General features: G+C 42.4%; 1 protein-coding gene across 2 annotated transcripts; it reads left to right on the forward strand.

Annotated features, from left to right (window-relative positions):
• Positions 1 to 9,565: 9,565 nt before the first annotated feature.
• LOC132650033 (mortality factor 4-like protein 2) lies at positions 9,566 to 10,441 on the forward strand. Of its 2 annotated transcripts, XM_060374854.1 has the most exons (2): positions 9,635 to 9,724; positions 9,785 to 10,441. In XM_060374854.1, the coding sequence occupies exons 1-2, from the start codon at positions 9,650 to 9,652 to the stop codon at positions 10,439 to 10,441; spliced, it is 732 nt and encodes a 243-aa protein (XP_060230837.1). In that variant the 5' UTR covers positions 9,635 to 9,649. The 2 variants fall into 2 exon arrangements, with proteins under 2 accessions (XP_060230836.1, XP_060230837.1); XM_060374853.1 differs by having other exon boundaries at positions 9,566 to 10,441.
• The last annotated feature ends 13,651 nt before the right edge of the window (positions 10,442 to 24,092 follow it).

The raw sequence follows: 24,092 nt of genomic DNA on the forward strand, positions 1-24,092 counted from the left end.
GGTCAGAAATATACACAGAGAGAGGCAGGCAGATCTCTGAGTTTGAGACCACCCTGGTCTACAAAATGAATTCCAGCATAGTCAGGGCTACCATACATTCTAAGAAAAACCCTGCCTCAAGGAAAAAAAAAATAGCCCACAGGATTATAGAATGAGATCCGATGTCCTACTATGGCACCCGAAATGTTGTTGCTAGACTCAACCCACCTCTTCAGGTTTTATTCTTAGAACTGAGTAACAGAATAGCTTGCTCAGCATTCCATATGCATTTTGTTCCCTGGTTCTTCTCACTGACTGAATCCCATGGCCTTTTCCCCTGTTTAAGATTCTGTCCCATTACCTTCATTGCTTATCTCCAGGGTCCAGTCAAAGTTCTCCCCAGCTTTATAAGACATATTTCAAACATGTACGTTCCTGGAAAATATTTCAGTCACTTTGAACTGCAAAAGCATTATAGTCTTTAAGCAACAGGAGATTTCCTCTGTTTTATTTTATTGTTTGGGGTGTGTGTGTGTGTGTACATATACTTGCATACATCCATGTATAAACACATATCAGTGAGAGTGCTGGAGTCAGGGGACAACTTCCTCTCCCTCCATGTATTTTTTTCTTTTTACAGATTTAATTATATATATATATATATATATATTCATTATGTATACAATATTCGGTCTGTATGTACTCCTGTACAACAGTAGAGGGCACCTGCACACCAGAAGATCTTATTCTAGATGGTTGTGAGCCCCCATGTGAGTGGTGGGATTTGAACTCAGGAATTTAACCACTGAGTCCTGTCTGCAGCCCCTCTACCATCAAATTTAGGGAACCGCCTTTGTAGTCATGTTAGTGTGGCAGGCAGTATTGTCACCTGAGCCATTCTGTCTGTCCCATTTTTTTTTGATTGTTTGTTTGTTTTTTTTTTTTTTTTTTTTTTTTTTTTTTTTTTTTTTTTGGACACTATTACTGTGTAGCCTAGGAAAGTCACTATCTCGTTTTGGAATCCAGGTTGACATCAAACTTTTGATCTTCTTTCCCTCTTTCACTTCAGTGCTAGGATTATAAATGTGGACAGTCACATTCAGTTTGATATTTGCCTTATTTATGTATTTATATATTCAGTGTAATGTATATGGATATTTTGCCTCAAGGTAGGTCTGTCCACCACATGCAAGTCTGGCAACTTCAGAGGTAGGAAAGGGTCTTAGCTTCTCTGGGAGTGTAGATACAATTGTAAGCCACTGACTGCTGGGAATTAAACCAGGGTCCTCTGGAAGAGCATTAAGCATGGAGCACTCTCCAGGCCAATATTGGCTTCTGTATTATTTTGTTTGTTTGCTTGTTTGTTTGTTTGTTTGTTTTTAGAGAGTGTTTCTCCATGTAGCCCTGGGAATTCTGGGCTCGATTTGTAGACCATGCTGGCCTTGACCTCAGAGATCCACCTGTCACTGCCTGCCAGCGTGCTGGGATTAGAGGCATGCACCACCATGCCTGGCAGTTTCAAGTTATTTTAATCTTCCCCCTATGTCAAATCGGGGGGCTTGAACCCTTTCAGAGAATTGGACAATCTCCATTGTGGAGCCAGTAAGCTGACCCGGGCCTAGGAACAATATGAACGTCCTCTATGGATAAAAAAGAAGACCCCTCTGATCTTTATTATTTTAGAGACGAGATCTCATTATGCAGTCCTTGCCAGCTTGGAATTCACTGTGTATACCTCAGACATAGAGATTGGCTATCCTCTGCCCCTCAACAGACTGGAGGTGTGTACTACTACACCATTTCCAGGAAGAACACCGTAAATTATGCTTACATGTACACGTGTGTCTTTGTGCATATATGCCACGTGTGTGCTGGTGTATATGGTGGCCAGAAAATGGTGTTGAATCCCATGAAACTGGAGTTTCAGGTTACTGTGAGCTGCTCAGCTGTGACTGAGAACAGACCTCAAGTTGTCTACAAGAACAGCAAGTGTTCCTCATCACTGAATTTTCTCTCTTAATGGGCTTCCATTCAAAACAAGAGTGTTAGAAGCTTCAGAATCAGCAGCCTGAGAGTGGCTTATGGATTATTTTTCCTGAGAAAGTCTCCTTACTCCAACAGATTCTTAAATCTGCCTCTTGTTCATCTTCATCTTATAGACAGAGCAACCAAATCTCTGAGAACCTAAAGCTCAAAGTTCTCAGAGCTGGTCGGGATATTTTGATGTTGGACCAGGTGCCTCTTGTTCATCTTCATCTTATAGACAGAGCAACCAAATCTCTGAGAACCTAAAGCTCAAAGTTCTCAGAGCTGGTCGGGATATTTTGATGTTGGACCAGGTGATGTGGTGCCCTTACCTAATCTTGAGGCTAAGCCTAAGTTTAGGGGCCTGCTGTGGAGAACAAGGGATGGCCATATTCAGTGAATTCTAGTTTGCCTTGGAGACAAGTCATGATAGCATTGGGCAAAAGATACTGTCTTAGGAATTTAAGGGATGCTCGGGGGCTCTGGGGCAAAAAATGGCCACTATGTGCTGAGACTTGAAGCACAGAGGCAGGCAAGGAAACAAATACCATACCTTTGACCTTCCCTAAGTGTGTGTGAGGGGATAAGTGCTGCCAGCTCTAGCCTGCCAAGTTACTGGTAGCAGAAGCTCCTCCACGGGGGAACCTGAGAATGGTGTGCACGTGTCAATTCTTTCGTCACAGTCATGTGGCCCAGGCATTGTGCTCGGTGCTTTCTATGATGGTGCCAGGCAACTGCTCCCTCGGCTGGCAGCCCTCTTGTTGATCCATACTCAGTGGGCAGCTCCAGGAGCTGGACCAAGAGGTCAGTGTAGGGCTGCTATTGCTGTGGGGCTCAGCCGCCTGTGCTGCCTGCCAGGGCAGTGGGCCCAAACCTGGACACACCTCAGTCCCCAGTTCCATTGCGGGGGGGTTGTTATGATGTTCTTTTAAAATGTATATGCCTTACCCTTGTTAATTCATTTGCTGATTTCCCCACCCCCAACTCTCTGGTTTCAATCTGGATATTGCATTGTGATACTCACTATAAGCATCCTGTCTCAACTCTTGTGTAAACAGGACACAAATAAAGCAACTAGATACAATGTTGTGCTATGGGAGGTGCCAGAGGACAGGAAAGAGGGGAGGAGCTAGAGAACAGGAAGGGGCGAGAAGGAGGAGGAGCTCGAGGAGAGGAGCACGAGGAGAGCAGAGCGAGAGGAGAGAGCTTGGAAGACTTGGAGCATGAACCAGACATAAGATTTCACAAAACGCAAGTATAATGTGGGAAATCTAAATGTTAGGAAACTGAGGGCTTGGAGGTTTAGGAGGGAGTAAATATTGCCCAGCATTGTGTTCTAGGTTAACTAAAAACCCAGTCTCTGTGTGGTGATTTGGTTATACAGCTGCTGAGGATTAACAGCAGCATTACTAAAAGATAAACCGGTAGTAAATATTAATAACCACTTACAACAGGGGGGGCTTTGGAATCCACTGCCTGGGGCAGGCCAGTGAGTGACAAGAATCAGGCAAAGACACCTGCAGGACACCCATGGTGGGGGGGAGGGCGCAGCTGCAGGGCAGGGTTGTAGCAGGCCTCCATAGGGCAGGGTCAGGACTCTGGCTGAGCATCCATCTCGGGTGGAGGTCCAAGAGCCCTGTGCCCTGGGACTGGCCATTGGGTTAGAGGTGAACCTGCGTTTCAGTCCGAATCCCTGGTTGCCTCAGATGCAGAGAGCTGAGATGTGCTCGCTGCCTGCTTGTTCTCCCAGCCTAAACCTTCCTCCAAATCAGTCATAGCCCTAAGTCGCTCTCACACACCACAGCGTTGTGAGTCACTTTTGCTGGAAGCCTGAGACTAAGGTTTGAGGAGGCAGGCCTACAATGCCTTCTGAGCCAAGCAGGGTGGTATTCAGGGCCCCATGTTTTTGGTAGGGCGATAATCCTCCTCCTTTCTCTTTCCACGGAGACCCCTCTGAGGCTTCTGTGCTCCTCTGGACTCACTGTTAACTGCTTCTTGGAAACCTAACTAAATGTCCAAAATAACTGAGGGTTTTGTTGTTCTTATTTTGTTTTATCAAACTTTTTTAGATGTAGAAGTTCTGTAGTGTTCGACCACCACTACTTCTGGAGTGTGCGCTTTGGGAGGATAAGCATATCTATGCTTAATTTTGTCCAATAAAGAGAAGTCAGTTAGGAAATAGATAGATATAGGAATATGCGAGGACAATTGAAAAACGTTTTTATTGTGAATATTCTTGAACTATCCCACCAACTTTTAACAGAACTGAAACAGGGAATGAGACCTCATGCACTCTCCTGAGGCAGGGAGATTGCCATGGGATGCCAGTTCAGCCAGAGCTACCCAGCAAGACCCTGTCTTGAAACCAAAGTACTACTAAAAGCTGTTGATGCTTTCACGAAACAGCCTGTTGGCTCTATTGCTTATGTTACAGGTGGGGCTGGGAATCACCCAAACAGGATATAGCTCAAGAAAGGGTCCTGGCTGCTCTAAACCATGGTTTTCCCCAAGGGCCCTTAGCTTCTCCCCACAGGTGTCTTGTTTTTGGTCACCATATGAAACCTACAAGAGAGATTAAGGACGTCGAGCAAGGCAGTACTCTTTATTTCCTTTAGGATCCTGTAGCCTGTGAATGTTTAATTTTGAGGGAAACCTGCACCCTGCTCTGGAGATAGACACTTTTGAGAGGCTGGGGCTGAATGCAGTCTGAGGGGTCAGCAGGTTGTTGTTCTTTGCCAGTGCTACACTTGTGAGGAGATGGAAATTGAGTAGTAGTGTTCCTTTTTTCATTGTCCTTCCACGGGGCCATTTTTGTAAAATGAGGAATACAGTTTTAGCCTTGAGGAAATAAAGTTTTTTGGGGGGAGTTTTTAAAGGAAGAGATAATAATAGAATAGTATCTCAATATTGTTCCAGGTCAAGTTCCCATTGCATTTCTTTTTTTCTTTGTTGGACATTAAATCGTCCACTGGTTTCAGATTTTGCTGAGCTGCTAAAGTAAGTTAGACTCTCACCTCATTTTGGGTATTGAATCTTTTAGTGATATAGATTGATCAAAATGTCAGCATTGACCCTCACATACAATCCTAAGGAGTTTCTCCGTGACCTAACCCATGTTAGGACAGGAGTCTCACTAAAATCTGAAAGCAGGAGAATTTCAATATCCATGTTTAATGCTTTTGCTAGCTCATGAATATTTATGAATAGGGAATGATGCTAGATTCAATAGTTACCCGAATATAATAACAACACATTTGTGTTGGGCATTTTAATTGCTGCAACATAAAGAGCATTATTATAGTACAAGGTCTTCTGTCTTTATCTTTGCACAGTTCATTTGTAAGTTTCAGCACTTATTCAGTACTCTAGATTTTTTTGAGATCCCATTCCTTGTGTATCCAAGGCTCAAGAGTTGCCTGTATCCTCAGAATGCTTGGATTTAAGTGTTAAACTAGCTCAGCTTGCTTTTTCTTTCTAAGTCTCTCTCTCTCTCTCTCTCTCTCTCTCTCTCTCTCTCTATCTATCTCTTTCTCTCTCTGAGACTCTCCACAGCACCCTGGCTGTCCTCAAATTCCCTCTGTACACCCTGCTGGATTCAAAATCAGAGATCTTGTTCCTGATTGAGGTATCCAAGAAGCAGAAAGACACACACAGTATATACCCACTTAGAAAAGTATACTAGACTTATAAGATTAGAGAAACATACTAAAATCTGCACACCTAAAGAAGCTAAAAAACAAGAGTTTCTGGGATAAGTTGATCAATCCTCACTTAGAAACACAAATGGGATGGACATGGGAAGTAGGAGAAAAGAAGAAACAGGACAGCAGCCTACCATACAGGGCCTCTGAAAAGCTCTACCTAGCAGTATATCAAAGCAGATGCTGAGAACCATAACCAAACCTTGGGCAGAGTGCAGGGATTCATGAAAGAAGGGAAGTTATTAAGACATGGAGAGGATGGGATCGCCACAAGGACCAAATATATCTGGGCACAGGGGCCTTTCTGAGACTGATTCTCCAACCAAGGACAATGTGTGACTTTGGTTCAGCCTCTCTTGGGCGCCTCAGTATCCTCCTCACCAGGGAACTCGAGTCGACCCCAAGCACAGACAGAGGCAGTGAAGAAAACAAATGCCCTACCTTTGACAATCCCTAAGTGTGTGCGAGAGGACAAGTGCTGCCAGCTCGAAACAGAAAGGGTTACTCAGGTGAGAATACCAAGATGGGATCCTCGAACCTGCCAGGGGGCTAGGAGGCAAAAGCTCGCCCAGGGGCACACCTGGGACTGGTGCGCATGCGCCAAGTCTTCCATCACAGTCATGTGCCCCAGGCATTCTGCACAGGGGCTGGGCGAGCACTCTCCGACTGACAGGTCCCGCTGACGAATCGGCGGGAAGAAATCGTTAGTTCTTTGGGAGGAGAGGCTGTTGATTGGACATGACCTCAGTCAGGGGCGGGCTCTTTGTTGTCCTAAGTTACCAGGATGGCCGGCCTCTGCCCCCTCGGCTGGCAGCCCTCTCGGTGCTGATCCCTACCCAGTGGGCAGCGCCAGGAATTGCACCAAGCGGTCAGTGTAGGGCTGCTACTGCTGTGGGCCTCAGCCGCCTGTGCTGACTGCCAGGGCCACGGGCCCAAACCTGGACGCGCCATGGCCCCCAGTTCCCCGTGCGGTGCCTTGGTCACCTGCTGTTGTGCGGGGCCGGCCAGTGAGTGACAGGAGTCAGCCCAAAAGACACGCCGGACACCCATGGTGGGGGGTGAGGGGCGGGGCGGCAGGAACGGGGTTGTGGCAGTCGTGCATAGGGCAGGGTCAGGACTCTGGCGGAGCATCCCTGGAAATAGCACTCCAGCTTCCCAGTTGGCCTTGAGCACAGTCTTTCAGATGCTGGCAGGGAGGCTGGGAGGGCAGCCCCAGTGGAGGTTGGAGAGCCCTGTGCCCTGGGACTGTCCAGTGGGGTATCGGTGAACCTGCCTTTCAGTCCGAATCCCTGGGTGCCTCAGACGCAGAGTGCTGAGATGTGCTCACTGCCTGCTTGTTCTCCCAGCCTAAACCTTCCTCCAAATCAGTCATAGGCCTAAGTCGCTCTCACACACCACAGCGTTGTGAGTCATTTTTTTTTCTGGAAGCCTGAGACTAAGGTTTGAGGAAACAGGCCTACAATGCCTTCTGAGCCAAGCAGGGTGGTATTCAGGACCCTGTGTTTAAGGTAGGGCGATGATCCTCCTCCTGTCTCTTTCCACATTAATCCCTGTCTGCCTTCTGTGCTCCTCTGGACTCACTGTTGACTGCTTCTCGAAAAACCTAGTCAAATGTCCACCATGGCTGCTGTTTTTGTTTATCGTTTATTGCTTTTTTTGTCTTTTTCTTTTTCCCGAGGTGTAAGTTCTGTGGTGTTCGACTACCATTTCTGGAGCGTGTGCTTTAGGAGGATAAGGGTGATGATGATTTATTTTATCCCCTAAGGCGACAGTCTGTTAAGAGATAGATGTAGGAGTATGTTAGACACTTGAAAAAAAAAAAGTTTTTATTGTGAATAGACTTGCTCTATCCCAGAAACTTTGAACAGAACTGCACCTTGGTAGGGAGCTCATGCACTCTACCAAAGGAGTAGGATTGCCACGGGTTGGCAGTCCAGCCAGAGGTACCCAGCAAGACCCTGTCTTGAAACCAAAGCAGTGGTAAAAGCTGTTGATGCTTGGAGGAAAGAGCCTGTCAGCCCTATTTCTGATGTTGCAGGTGGGGCTGGGAATCACCCAAACAGGATTTTGCTCCAGAAAGGGTCCTGGCTGCCCTAAACCATGGTTTTTTCCCCACGGGCCCTTAGCTTCTCCCCACAGGTGACTCGTTTTCTGTTGCCATCTGAAACCTGCAAGAGAGATTAAGGAGGTCGAGGAAGGCAGTACTCTTCATTTCCATTAGGATCCTGTTGCCTGTGAATGTTTAATTTTGAGGGAAACCCGCACCCTGCTCTGGAGATAGATACTTTTGAGAGGCTGGGGCTGAATGCAGTCTGAGGGGTCAGCAGGTTGTTGCTCTTTGCCAGTGCTACACTGGTGAGGAGAGGGAAATTGAGTAGTAGTGATCTTGTTTTTCATTGTCCTTCCACGGGGCCATTTTTTTAAATAATGATTACAGTTTTAGCCTTGAGGAAACAATTTTTGGGGTCCGATTGCCTTTCTTTTCTTTTTCCTGTTTGGAAAATAAGTCATCTGCAGGCTTAAATTTTTGCTGTATCTGCTAAAGTAAGTTAGACTCTTAACCTCTTTTGGGTGTTGAATCTCCTAGTGATGTAGATGACTCAAGTTGTCCTCACTGGCTAATGCATACAATCTTAGGGAGTCTCTCCTTGACCTAACCCATGTTAGGCCAGGAGTCCCAGGAAAATCTGAAAGCAGGAGAATTTCATTATCCATGTTTAATGCTTTTGCTAGCTCATGAATATTTATGAATAGGGTATGATGCTTGATTCAATAGTTACCCGAATACAATATCATCATTTTTGTGCCGGGCATTTTAATTGCTACAACATAAAGAACAATATTATAGTAGTAGGTCTTCTGTTTCTGTCTTTGCATAATTCATTTGTAAGATTCAGCACTTACTCAGCACTCTAGGTTTCTTTTGAGATGCCATTCCTTGTGTATCCCAGGCTCAAGAGTTGGCTGTCTCCTCCAAGTGCTTGGATTTACGTGTTCAACTGCCTCAGCTTGTCCTTTCTTTCTAAGTCTCTCTCTCTCTCTCTTTCTCTCTCTCTCTCTCTCTCTCTCTCAAACTCTCCACAGCCCCCTGGCTGTCCTCAAACTCCCTCTGTAGACAGTGCTGGCTTCAAGAATGGAGTTCTACCTGTCTTTGTCTCCCAAATGCTGGGATTAAGGTCATGGTCTGCCTTTGAAATTTTAAACTCTTAATAACAAGTTGAGATCACAAATGGTAGGTAATGTACACTGGTCAGAAATTTACAAAGACAGAAGCAGGCAGATCTCTGTGAGTTGGAGGCCACCCTGGTCTACAAAGCGAACTCCAGGACAGCCAGGTGTCCAGTACATTCAAAGAGAAACTCTGGCCTCAAGGAAAAAGAAAATAGCCCACAGGATTATAGAATGAGATCTGATGTCCTAATGCGGCATCCAAAATGTTGTTGCTAGCCTCAGCCCACCTCTTCGGGTCTTATCCTTAGAACTCAGCAACAGAACAGCTAGCTCAGCATTCCATATGGATTTTGCTCCCTGGTTCTTCTGGCTAGCTGAATCACGTGACCTTTTCCCCCTGTTTAAGGTTGGAGGAGCGGCAGTGATCACATGTCGGCTGCTGCAAAGAACTGGATTCTCCTCTCAGGTCATCCTCAGAAAAGCTATCTTTGCCGTGCAGTAAATGATCGGGAGGTCTGACCCTGGTTGCGGAACCTGTTTGCATTCCTGCTTGCAGAATACAGGGTTGTATTCCCACTTCATCTTTCCAGACCACCCTAGGAGATCTGTAAGCCTCTGCCCTGGAAATTGCTAGGAATCTTTGGACGGGAAAGAAAGAAGAGTGTAGGATGGACTAGAAACAGGGCTGAATGAGTTCCAGAAAGCAGGCTTCTGAAACTCGTGGACAACAACCTGCTGAAGAAGACAACTCTGAGAAACCAATTGGAAGCAACATGCAGAGACATCAGATGAGAGGAGCTGCCTCAGGAAAGGAGTCAGCTGGTTCCCAGGAAGAGAATGTTGAACCAGCTGTTCCAGGAAGATGGGGAGGTCACCCTGGTGAGAACTCCCCTTCTGGTTCAGTGCAGAAGACAAGGAAGAACCAGCAGAAGACTCCTGGCAATGGAGACGGTGGCAGTAGCAGCGAAATGCCCCAGCCCCCACGGAAGGAAAGGGCACGAGCCGATGCCACTGTGGAGAGTGAGGCGGCGTTGAAGAAGAACAGAGTGGATGTGGAAGTGGAAGTGAAGATTCCTGAAGAATTAAAGCCATGGCTGGTGGAGGACTGGGACTTGGTTACTAGGCAGAAGCAGTTGTTCCAACTCCCTGCTAAAGAGAATGTAGATGCCATTCTTGAGGAGTATGCCAAGTGTACCAAGTCCCAGCCAAGTGCTGACAATAAGGAGTATGCAGTTGATGAAGTTGTGGGTGGGATAAAAGAGTATTTCAATGTGATGCTGGGCACTCAGCTGCTCTACGAGTTTGAAAGGCCCCAGTATGCTGAGATCCTGCTGGCTCACCCTGATGCGCCAGTGTCACACATCTATGGGGCACCACACCTACTGAGATTATTTGTGAGAATTGGGGCAATGTTGGCCTATATGCCCCTCGATGAGAAAAGCCTGTCATTACTGCTGGGCTATTTGCATGATTTCCTTAAGCATCTGGCAAGGAATTCTGCTTCGCTGTTTACTGCCAGAGATTACCAAGTGGCTTCTGCTGAGTATCACCGCAAAGCCCTGTGAAGGTCTACTGACCACTCGCTGTAGTCTGCTCTCTGTAAACACTTTTGTTTAGTCCTTTCAGTGTAGAAGTGACATTGTTTAAAACTGTCAGTGTAAATTCGGGCTTATTTTAGGTTGATTTCCTGTTGTGTTGTAAGAAGAAATAAACAGAGTGTCTCCTGACACCTTTCCTCACGTAAAAGTTGCTACCAGCGTATGCAGTAATTAGACAAAGAAGAAATTCAGTAGAACATTTTATTACCTAGTTGACGACATTGCTTGGATACTGGTGGTTCTATCCCTTTTGACACTACACAGTTTTGTAACACGTGTTAATGCTACATGGTGAGATGCCCTGGTTCCTAGTGCCAAAGGTTCAACTTAAATGTATATGCCTGAAAACCCATGCATTTGTGCTCTTATTTCTTGTTGTGCATGACCTGAACAGCCCATCCTCTGCAAATCCATTATTTGCTGTTCCTTAGGCATTCATGCTATCATTGCTCAAATTGTTGAAAGATGGTGGTTTGTTTCCTGGTTTCTGTATTTGAGTCTAATGCACGTTCTAACATGATAGAGACAATGCATTATTGTGTAGCCACAGTTTTCTGAAAAGATGATGGTTTGGGAATCATATTTCAGATCTTAAATAAAATTGTTTCTAAATTTCAAAGCATAAAAAAAATGATTCTGTCCCTTTGCCTTCAATGCTTTCCTCCAGAGTCCAGTCCAAGTTCTCCCCAGCTGTTAAAGACATATTTCAAACAATTAGGTTCCCGGAGAATTAAGAGCCTTTGTTTATTATGCTCTTGGAAAACATTTTAGAAACGTTCTGTAAATGTGAAAAAGTAAATGCGTTTATTCATTATTAAATTTAAAAAATCAAAGAGGGAATCGAGGTGTAGCTCAGTGGTAGAGTAATGGCCTAACACATACAATGCTCTAGGCCAGTTCAACCTTTACACAACTATGACCCTTTAATACAGTTCCTCATGTTGTGGTGACACCCCAATCATGGGCTTTTTACTCCCACTTAAAGCACTCCTTCCTATACCCACAGTCTAGATTTTGGCAACTACCTGCAAATATTCCACCTCAGAAATACTAAATCCTAACCAGTCCTATACTACAACAGAATATATTAATTAATTATGACTTAGTTCACTTACAGTTAAATATAGGAATGGTGCTAGCATAATCAAGATGTCACTTGGTCTATAACACAGCTTTTCTCAATACTCTGACAAATGTTAAAAGCTTAGCAATATGGAAAGCCCTTAAACAGAAAATCTGATTTTTTAACAGAAGTATCTCCCTAAAGTACACAGCATGCCACTATGTTAAGCCATCAGGGCAACAAGACAAAGGACACCGGTTAGAGGTGTTAACAAGTTTTCCTGTATGAGTACAGATTCACCCATTCACATCCAGCACATATGTGCAGCAGTATGGGAAGCTAACAGAATCGGAATTGCCATTAGAAAATTAGCCCACAATCCCATAGGATATGACTTTTATCAACTAGAGTTCAAAATAGTTTGCTTTGCCTTTACTTAGACTTCATTAATTCAAAAGTTACTGAGGTCAATACTTTCTCCCCTTCGCTGAGGATAGTTCAAATATGTTATGCAATGAAGATTATTTCATCAAGTTGGGTAGAGGTTTACATCTACAATCTCAGCACTTGGGAGTTAGAAGCAGAAAATTAGGAATTCAAATTTGCTTTCATCTACACATAGTGACTTCAAGGACAGCCTGGGCTACATGAGGCCCTATCACAGTGGTTCTCAACCTTCCTAATTCTGAGACCCTTTAATAGAGTTCCTCATGTTGTGGTGAACCCCAACCATAAAATTATTTCATTGCTGTTTTGTAACCGTATTTTTGTTACATGTATGAATCATAAATATACAGGTTATCTAATATGTGACTCCTTTGACCCCCAAAGGGGTTGTGACACACAGTTTGAGAGCTGCTGCCCCATCAAAAAATACAAAGGAGAACGGTGAGTGGAGAGGACAAAGAAAATGAAAATGGTGGAAAGTACCTAAATTATTTTGTCAAGCTGGGCCTGGTAGTGTTGACCTGTCACCCAGCTACTTAGTATACTGAAGGAGGCAACTTGCAAAATCAATGACTACATGGGCAACTTATATAGACCCTGTCTCAAAAAATTAAAACAAGCCAGGAATATAGCATAGCAGTAAGCCATTTAGCCAGAATGCATTGAAACGCTACTTAAAAAATAAAAATCACATTCTGCATTCTACCCTGGAGTTTTTGCCTGTCTCCTGAATGATTTTTTATATTTGTGTTCATTACAGTTCTTGTATTATAAAGTTCTATGGTTTGCCTAAGACACAATGCCATGTATCCACAACTACAGTACCACAAGCACACAAGATATTTTTACTGTCTGAAAATACCCTCTATACTTAGTCTATTTGATCCCATTCCTTGGACAACCACATTTTTTCACTACCTCTACTCTTTTACCCTTTCTCCTTAGTCATTTTAGACAGGTTGCCTTCACTTAGGAATATGGAGTTCAAATTCAACATGTCTGCATGACCTGATGGCTCACTTCATTAGTCATTGATCATATCCCATTACATCAAACTTCTTGGGTCTCTTGATTCCATCTGTTACTAATTAATGAAAGTTATCTGGGTTGCTACCACTTTAAAGTTCATCAGTAAATTTGGTGCAAACATTGACCAGCAGAGAAAGTTTAGGTATTCAGATGAGCTAGGCAAATATTTGGGTATACTGCTAATGGGAAGTAGGATAAACATATAGTTTGCTGTGTTAGTACAGCCAACCATCCCCAAAGTGGCTATACCATTGTGCATCCCCACTAACAATAATTTGAGGTTTTGTTGTTAGATAGCCACAACAACACCTGGCACACTCTCAGGTTATGGTTAAAATTTAGCCGTTCTAACATGTGTATTTCCTGTTTGGGGTTTTGGGTTGTTTTGTTTTTAAAGAGGCTTTTCATTTCAATTAAGTAGGTGTGAAGAACACACCTTCAAGAAGAATCTAAGGCTGCAGAGTCAGACATGTGCAATGCTAGCACAAACACCAGTGGGGACTGACCTAGTCTTGCAGATCATTAGAACTTGACAGGTGTGTGGTTACAAATTTCCACACTCCTAAGTAATTACCCCAGCCTCACCCTCACAGGGTCCTGTTATTTCTAATGCACAGTTGTATGGAAAACAAGGTTTTCTCCACAATGCATTTGTGGCATTGCAGCAAGAACTTCCTGTTGTCTTCTTATAGAACATGCTATATGAAGACTTCACGTTTAAAGTTTATCTAATTCTCTGAATCTTTCCTTGGGATTTTTTCTTCTTCTTCTTCTTCCAGAACAAGCTTAAACGAGAATCTCTTAAAAGGCCTCAAATGCCCTTGATTTCCTTCATAAGCCTATCCTTCCACCACCCTTAGCAGAAAAGCCATGGCCATGGCCTTTCATCAGTATCACAGTCCACTTTCACTGCTACTACCCTATCAGTCAATATGGTAAAAGATCACTGCCATAAGTTCATCACCTGGTCTTTCTCAGTGCTACCTACATTATGTTCAGAAATCTTCAGTCAACCTGTTTCCGTTGTTCTAAAAGGATCATCCACTTCGTCTTCATTCATGTTAAGCTTTTTAAGCTTGGTGAGTTTATTTTTCAAAGAAAATGGGAGGCCATTAGATGTAGTCAAAGTCAGCTCTCTACTCTGCTATTCCAATGTGATCCATGTCCACACCAGCCTGACTTCCATGGTCTTTTTCTCCTCTCCAGGACCTACTACCTGTGTTCTGCAAAGACTGCTACTGGTCTTTACCTCATCACCCCTCAAACTAAGTATCTTTAGCAATTTCTTCTTGAATTTTACCTCACCCTTTGGGAACACAACGTCCTCACAATTACTCACTTTTATCACAACGTTCAGTGCCTCTGTGTGATAAACCATTGTCCCTGTCAGTATTGTATTAAGGTTGGTATTGAGTAACAAATTTACCTTTACCTAAAATCATAGTCTTATACCAATTAAAACATCACTTCAGTTTTACTTACAAACTGAATGAAGACGGATGCAGAACTAATACAACTGCTGTCACATTACTTTCAAAAGTCTTGATTACGTGGGATTTCCATCTACCCTGATGATATTAGAATCTTGCCCTCTGCCAAAATGTAACCAAATATTGGTCATTAAAAGCAGAGATGTTTTTCCCTTAACGTTTTAAAGATAACCATTCTATGTTCCTCAAGCATGCCCTTTCTGCCACATCCTCTCTACTTGGAACCTCCACTCATTCTTTCAACTCCTGACAGTTTGGTTTTATTTCCATCATGAAATACAGACTGTTATCCCTAAGGCTACAATGGTCTTATTCCAAAACCAGTGATCAATTTTCCAGGTCTATCCACTACACACTACACTTTCCACTATATACAGCACCTCTTCCTCCTTTCTAATTTCCACAGCTTAGTTCCCATGACACTACTCTTCTTTCCACCCAGGTGCATTGAAACAGCTTCTTCTTGGGTCTCCATCTGCCTGTTAAGGATGCATTAATGTTCTGCCTCTGCCACAGCTATGTTCCTTTCTTATTTCCATAGTTCAGGTCCCATGACAATACTCTCCTTTCCAACCAGGTACCTCAAAACAGTTTCTTCTTGGGCCTCCATCTGCCTGTTAATGTTGCATTAATGTTCTGCCTCTGCCATAGCTCTCTCCCTCCATACAGTAAAACACTGTCAGTTCAACTATCTCCTCCAGGTAAGTCCCCAAACAGGGCTAACAATAATCCCTCTTCCCAGGCTTCAGATAACTTACAAACCCTTCCCAGGTGGAAGGTCCTCACATTGTCCCTAAGGAAGAAAGCAGGGCTCAGACTGTGTGGTGCCACAATACTCTGCATTTTATTACTACTCACATTCCAATCTAAGCCAACACATGTGTTATGGTTCTACTTGTGAACTGTTCTTCACAAGCACATGTTTAAAATTGGTCCCTTGCTGTGAGATCTATCAGGGAAGTATGTTGGAAACTTAAAGAGGTGGTATCCATTGAGTTTCAATAAGTGAGTGGTTGAGGGTGGATCAGAGGTGTTATTTTCCGATCCATAGAACAAAGGAAGCAGCCTCAGAGTCCTGTTGCCTCCAAGAACCCCAACATGCCTTCCCCACTATGGAGGACTGTGTAACCCTCAAAAGGATGAACAGAAATAAACCAATCCTCCCCCATGTTGTTTCTACAACTCCTTTTCTCACAGTGTTGAGAAAAGTAACTAATCCAACGTTAGCACCCTGTGTGAAGATTACTAACTCATATAGTAACACATGTGAAAAGCTCTAGACAATAAAATGTATAGTTCCTCAGCAGGCATCATACCTCCCCAGAGCTTCAAATGAGAAGGAAAGATAAGCCAGTCACAGAGCAAAGATCCAAAATCTGCAACTGTAGCTGAGTCTCAGCTATAGAATTGGTATAGCTTCATGAATTTCCATGGCTGAGATCACTTAAAGACCCTTGATTCCAGAACTTACTCTGGTCCTTCTGTGAGGATTTCTTTTCTTTCAGCAACTCCTGATTTCCCTGAAAATCTCATACCAAGATTCCATTTTCTAGGGCCTGGCATGGTGGCACACACCCTTAATCCCAACATTCAGAAAGCTGAGAGGTAAATGGATCTCTTGAGTTAAAAGCCAGCCTCGTCTATATAGTAACTTCCAGGCCAGCCAAGGCTACATTGTGAGATCCTGTTTCATAAACAAACAAAAGATTCTCATTTTCAATTATCCTCAAGGATATTATAATGCAGTGCTAACATCATTCAAACCAATTTGATTCAAGGTTTACTTTAAGGAATCAATAGAGCTAGGTAAGTCATACTTCTCTCATTATTCCTCATATTCCTCATATATTCCTCAGAAATATATATGCATTTCTCTATCCCTTCCCACTATGCATGTTACATTCTTTAAAGCAACAGATTTCTAAAAGAATTGGCATTTTTTTCTTGTACACTAATTCTATCTTTCAATCAGTGTGTGGTCTTAAATTAAAATATGAGTCAGGCACTTTCTTTTTAAAATCTCTTGATGATTCTCTACGTCCCACAGAATAAAGTCTAAGCTTACAGATCCAAACACTTAAAATAATGGTTTACTCCATGCTTTTGACTTTCATACACTCTGCCCTAGACCTTTCTCTTATCTTTTAAGTTTGGCTACCGAGCTTAACTTTTCCATGAAACAGCAGTGTTTCTCAACTGTAGGTTGGGGTCCATTGGGGGCGGGGTCAAATGATTCTTTCACAAGAGTTGCCTAAGAACATCAGAAAACAGATGCTTACACTGCAATTCATAGTATTAGTAAAATTACAGTTATGAAGTAGCAACAAATATAATTTTGTGGTTGGAGTCACCACAACATGAGGTCACAGCATTAGGAAGTATGAGAGCCAGCCTGAGTTAGAGGCTCCTATCTTCCACATTATCATTCTAAAATATCCCCCACTACTTCATTTTGTTTTCTTTTAACTCTGTACAGTCAAAGACAGTATTTTAATCCTCTTTAAGCCCAGAAACTTGCACCAAGTAAAAATGGAATTTACATGAATGAATGAATGAGTTGAGTAGACAAGGCATACGAAATTAACAGAATTTTCTGCTAGTTTTTTCTGAGTATAATTATTAAGTTCCATCAAAGCAAATTTATCAAAACTTTAGCAAGGAGATTCAAGGGAAAACTCAGTTCACTTCTAATTAATTGATTTTTTTTTGTTTTGATACAAGATCTTAGTATGAAAAACAGGCTAGCAAAATAAAACTCTGTGTCTTCAACCTCCCACACATCCTGAAATTACAAGTACTCACCACCATGCCCATTATAAATATCTTGTTTTTAAAGAACTCTTAAATTACCCATATATATATGTGTGTATATATATATATACATATATATATATATATATATATATATATATATAGTGTGTGTGTGTGTGTGTGTGTGTGTGTGTGTGTAAGTATCTGCAGAGTAAATGAGTTATCTTCCTCAATCACTTTTTAGTCTTGTTTTATGATCTCTCACTGAACCTGGAACTGGCTGTTCTCTGGCTGAAAAGTCCCTAAGAGATACCTGTGTTCATTTGGCCAAACCATCACGCCCCCCCCCCCCTACACACCAAGAGTTTCAGGTGCACACTGACACAAACTGCTTTCATGGGAGTGGTGGTGATCTTAACTGTGGTCCTCATGCATGTACAGAAAACACTTTACCCACTAAGCCACCTTCTTAGCACCCCTATCATGCTCCTTTGTCTTTGTAAGCAAACATTTCTTAAGATATTTGATCAGACTTAACAAATATATTTTTAAGTCTGTGAGATGACTCAGTGAATAGGAGTACCACAATGACCTAAACTCCAGGCCACAGGACCCACAAGATGGAAAGAGAATCAGCATTTGAAGTTGTCCTCTGACCTCCACATGTACATGCCCATAACACACAATAGCACACAAGCTGTATGTACATTCCTTATTACATTAAAAATATAATAAGGACAAAAGTACAACGTTTTCCGGGAATTATATTTAGTAAGGGTTAAAGACTAGTAACTGCTGCGACTTGGGGAGATTGCTTTGCAAAAACACAACTTGACGCTCTCCCAGGACCTGAGTTTGGTTCTTGGCACAGACACCAAGTGGGTCACAATTGTTAGTAACTGCAGTTCCAGGGGATCCAATGCCCTCTTCTGGACACCAGGGCACACGCACTCAGGCATGCATACCGACACCCACACATAGAAAGAATAAAGATGCTACAATTAAAAGGTGCCCTTTTCGGGATTTTTCTTTTTTTTTTTTTTTTTTCTCTTTTTCTTTGGTGGGAGCTGTAGATCTAGCTTGGGCAGGGGTACAGACAATGTGGTCTGTGGCAGATAATGCTGGATGCCTCCTGCCTCCTCCGAAGTGGAAGTAGGGTTTTGGGCGCTGGGAAGTGCCTGGGGATCACCTCTCAGTGTGTCTCCTCCCAGAAGAGTTTGCGATGACCTGATTCTAGATGGAATCAGATCATGGTTAGTCTCTTTCTTCTTGGAAGTCTAGATAACTCTGTTCAGTGTTTATCAACCCCTTCACTTACCAATTTCCGTGTTGTGGGTCCTCTCCCTTTCAGCTAAGCTGCACACTAGCTGCTGCCGTCTTGGAAGATCGAGAAAAGATCATTCTGAGTGAAATATCCCAGAAGGAGAAAAACAAACACGGTATATACTCACTTATATAGACATGTAAGATACGATAAACATAATGAAATCTATACACCTAAAAAAGATAATCAAGAGAGCAGATATGGGGTAAGATGATCAATTCTCTTTTAGAAAGACAGATGTGATGTGCATTGAATGTATGACAGGAGTCTACTGAAGGCATCTGAGAGACTCTAACTAGCAGTGTTTTCAAAGCAGATACAAAGACTCATAACTAAACCTTCAGCAGAGTACAGGGAATCATATGAAAGAAGGGGAGTTAGTATGATGGGAAAAGGATAGGAGTTCCACAAGGACCAAATATATCTGGGCACAGGGTCTTTTCTGAGACTGACATTCAACCAAGGACCATGTATGGATATAACCTAGAACCTCTGCTCGGATGTAGCCCGTGGTAGCTCAGTAACCAATTGGTTTCCCATAGTAAAGGGAACAAGGACTATTTCTAACAGGAACTCAATGGCTGGCTGTTTGACCTCCCCACCCCCGAAGGGAGGAGCAGTCCTGTTAGGCCACAGAGGAGGACATTGCAGCCAGTCCTGAAGATACCTGATAAAACAGGATCAGATGAATGGGGAGGAGACCCCCCCCCCATCAGTGGACTTGGAAAGGGGCAGGGTGGAGATGAGGGAAGGAGGGTGGGATTGGGAGGGAATGAGGGAGTTGGATACAGCTGGGATACAGAGTTAATAAAATGTAACTGATAAGAAAAAAATAAAATTAAAAAAAATGAAAAGGTTTAAATGCAGGCGATTTCTCCATGCTTCTAAATAAAAGCACCTTATATTATTAATAACTCAACTAAAAGGTGAATTTGTTACTTCAGTTAAATTCATTAAATGCAAGCACATGTTCTTCCAGTTGGCCTAGAATTTAGCATAGGACCAGAGCTGAAAGAAGATCAATAAGTGGGCTTGGATCCAAGCTTTCAAGCCCCTGCTAACACTGGAGAGGTCAAAGTGTAGAAGAAGGAAAATTTCATCCTAACATTATAAAATTAAATTACTATATAAGTCCATAAACATTAGGGAGTCTCAATGTCTTCAGTTCTTAGATAAAATATAAGAATTTCACTGAATAAAAAGTGGATCTTTTCTGGCGTTTAAAGCCATTCATTGCTGCTATACTTACTGCCTGCAAACTACAGCTTTAGCACACCACATTGGTTGACTGCCTGATTACAATGGAGTATGTTGCTGTGTCTTTGCCAGTTTTATAATTCTGACAAAATATATGGATTTTATTCAGAAGCTTTAAGGTTCCACATTAGTCACATTTTCTCCACGTAGGGAATCCCAAGAAGCTTCTGCGTATTTTATACTAATCCACTGGCATAAAGATCACACTTATGACCATTGAATTGGATGTACTTTGACAAGAAAATTGTACAGTTATTGTTTAATTTTTGTAGCTTTGAACTTTCATTTCATGTATTTTGAGTCCATCAGAACATTTGCAATGTGAGAAGAGTGACATCAATAAAGCATCTCTTTCCACATGTGACAAAAAATAAAATAAAATAAAATAAAATAAAATAAAATAAAATAAAATAAAAGGTGCACTTCATCATTTCATCACTTCTTCAGGCTCCCAAGTTCCAATTCTCTGTCATCTGTCCTAAGCACTGCAAGGCAGGACTACCAAATTGTCCCAAATTTTCTGAAGCATGACTAAATTTCAGTTACCTTTTCCCCTAATGAGAAATACATTGATGGCAACTGTCTTTCACTAAAGTGAAAATAAGTCAACACAAGAAATGAGTTATTACAAATAAAGCAGAGATAACAAAATTTGGAGACAGAAACATTAGTTTTTCTTTTTAATTTTTTAAAATTTATTTATGCATAGAAGTGTTTTGCCTGCATGCATGTATGTGTTCCTGGTGGCCAAAGAGATCAGAAGAGGGCATGAGATTCCTTGGAACTGTAGTTATGGATAGTTTAACCACCATGTGGGTGCTAGAAATTAAACCCATGTCCTCTACAAGCTCAATAAGTGCCCTTACAGCTGAACCATCTCTTTAAACCCACAAAATGGTCAGTCCTGGCTGACTTACACAAGACTGTGAAAATCTAACCTTCAGGGGCTCCCACTTGCCAAATCTACTTATGTCAGATCTGTTTGTGTCTCTTTAAAGAGTCCTGATAGTCTTTGTGTGTATGCTTGCACTCGAAAGAAGAAGAGAGTGGATCTGTAATTGAAGCATTTATGCTAACTGATCCCAATGTCATAGTCATTAAATGATTCTTTAATAATATCAAAAATAAAATGTTATTATAATCAATTCTAAACCTGTCACTTTAGAAATTAATCAACAATGGAGCAGCTGAGAGTGGCCAATATCACAGTAAATTCACCAGAGTGGATGCAGGACTAGCCACAGGATTATCACCATGGATTGCTGCATCCATGAATCATCTGAAGGAATGGGCGGGCATGGGAGCATTTGCAGGCCTTCTGGTGTTGGTCTCCTTGGTTTGCCTGTGGTGTATATGCAAGATTAGAGTCTCAAAAAAGTGTAATGCAGCCATGACCATTCAGGCCTTTACAGCCATTGAAGCAGGACAGTCTCCCCAAGCATGGTTGGCTACCATAAAAAGCTAAAATGTTATGCTCAGGATGCGAGGCTAAGCACTGCACTCAGGGTCAGCCGCTTTGGACCCAGAGAAGAGCAAGTCTGATTGCATGCGGGTTGATGCCCCAGGTCCCGCCTCTGAGAAAAAGGCGGGTCTGATGCTCTTTGGGTGGATGACACCTAAATGAACATCGGTACAAAGTCCCAATTTATTTCTAATATCAGAGATCAGACCTCTACTCTTGCCTGATGCGTCTAAAACAAAAAGGGGGAACTGTAGAGAGCTGCTTAATGCAGCGCCTTAAAGATGGAGCTGGATTCCACCTTCCACCTTCCCGATGGTGAGTGCTCTCTGTCACAAACAACTCCACATTTGGCTAAGGCTGAGGATCTGGCTTGCTTCCATGTATGTGGACCTATCTGCATTGCCCACGGGGCACGCTGGGGTTGGCTACCCAGAGGCTATTTAAGCTGTGGGCTGGCTTTCTCCAGGGTCAGATGATTGTTCAAGGTTCCTGAATAAACTGCATTGAAAAAAAAAAAGACAATTTTTTTAAATAAGAGGGCCAGTCCTGAGTGTTTCAATAATAGCTTGTTACATAAAATGCCTCAAAATTTTATCATAAGACCAGCAAGGTGGCTCAATGGTAAGGACACCTGCCAACAAGTCTGATGACCTGAATTAGATCTCTAGAATTCACATGGAGGAAAGAGGGAATCCACTCCCACAAGTTGTCATCTGAGCTCATCAACTGTACCATGTCAAACTGTTAGGAGCAAACACCCACACACATGTACACAGCTAAAAGAAAAAAATAATAACATACACTATTCCATATAAACCATAACTCTCCTGCAGTTCAATCCATTTTTATCTAGGTATCTGTCATTTGTAACATGGTACCTTCCCATCTCTGAAGATACTGCTTCCAATTCCAATTCTAAATTGGATCAGCATTTCCAATTTAGAATAAAATTATAAACACAGAATATGTTTAAAGATCATCATTTTTGGAAAACAAGTTTGATCAATTTTTTACAATTTTGTAATACAAAAGAATGCAAAGAGTAATATATCACGTTAGAAAGGCAATGCAGCACGAGGATACATCACATAAAACATCTACTCTTGTTTGTGAATTTTACATTTTATTAATCTACAACAATTCTTTTTGCTCTTGAGTTAAAGTTGTACAGTGCATTTGGTGTCCCTCAAACGACATACTAACAAATAACCAAAAAAAAAAAAAAAAAATGGTAACACCAGAAAAGACACAGACTTTAAAATAGCAAGACTCTATGAAGGTTTAGAAGACAGACACTGTCTGTGTAACATGGGGAAAGGAGAGCCAAAGGAGATAAAAGCTGGAGAACAGGATGATAACAAATCTCTTCTTCCAAACTTCATGATTCATGTTTATGAAACAACAATGTTCCCAAAAAGTGAATATCAATGTTACACAACAGAAAGTAAGAAAAAGGCCACAGGAAAACTGACAATCAAACCCCAACCACATAAGCATGCATTTGTCTCTGGCCTGGATGATTAATTTTAAATAAAAGAAGTAAATACAACCAATCAAGGAATGTTACAATGCCAAATTAGCCATAATCATGAGAGTTAAGCTACCACAGGAATTTTCTTACCGGCCATCTAGATCAACTCCCACAGCACTCAGAAGACACTGAGGCCCTGTCTCCTAACAGAGTAAGTACCACCAGTGACTGCTGGGATTCAGGAAAGCTGGGATTCTTTGCTCACTAACCTCCCCTACACAGTCTCTGCCTTTAGATGCTTTTTATTTACCATGAACCACAAATGTAAAATGAAGTTCTGTCAAATCTAACAAAAGCATTCTGGCAGCCAAAACAGAAGTAAACATAGCATAGCACTTACTGTTCACACCAATTTAAAAACAAAATTAAGTAATAATCCACAAAGAAATAAAAAAAATGTCCTAACTAAAAGGAAAAAAAAAACCCTTTGGTATTTTGAAATTTTCAGCCACTTAGATAAAGGGATATAATGTTCTAAAGAGCAAGTAATTCTTTGGACCTATGAGAACAAGAAGAAATGTTACAAGGCCCATCTTTGTGCAGATTCTTTACAACCAAATCATTCAGCAGATTTCTGTTGCCATACTCATTTAAACAGTAGCTGATTTTTCAACATTCTTGTCAAACCACAGTTGTTCATTCTTTCCGAATCTTGCCACAGGTTTGTAGACAGGCTCAAATGGACATGACAGGCACAGCTGGACATGACAGTCTCAGTGGGACATGAGAAGGTCAGCTGGACATACCAGGCTCAGCTGCACCTGATTGGTTCCACTGGACAAGACAGTGCTCTTTTGGACATGCAAGCTCAAATGTATGTGACAGGCTCAGCTAGAGACTGTCTCAGGTTGAGACTGGCTCAGCTTGAGACAGGCTCAATTGGTCATGACAGGCTCTTTTATAGATAGGCTCACCAGGACAGGACAGGCTCACCTGGCTATGACAGTCTCAGTGGGTTATGACAAGCTCAGCTGGAGATAGCCTTAATATGATCAACTCAGCTGGACAAGGCAGACTCAGCAGGACATAAGATCAACTGTACATGATAGGCTCTTCTGGATGTGAAAAGCCAAGCTGAAGACAGGCTCAGCTGTACCTGACAGGCTCCACTGGACAAGACAGGCTAAGTTGGACATGCAGGCTCAAATGTACATGACAGGCCTAGCTAGAGACAGGCTCAGCTTGAGACTGACTCAGCTGAAGACAGTCTCACCTGGACATGACAGGCTCAGAGGGACCTGACAAACTCAGCTGGAGACAGCCT

This window comes from Meriones unguiculatus, chromosome X (assembly GCF_030254825.1).
Source record: "Meriones unguiculatus strain TT.TT164.6M chromosome X, Bangor_MerUng_6.1, whole genome shotgun sequence".
NCBI lineage: Eukaryota > Metazoa > Chordata > Mammalia > Rodentia > Muridae > Meriones > Meriones unguiculatus.

Excerpts from the sequence above, each read along its gene's own strand:
- LOC132650033 (XM_060374853.1), top strand. The coding sequence starts at position 9,566 with ATGAGTTCCAGAAAGCAGGCTTCTGAAACTCGTGGACAACAACCTGCT.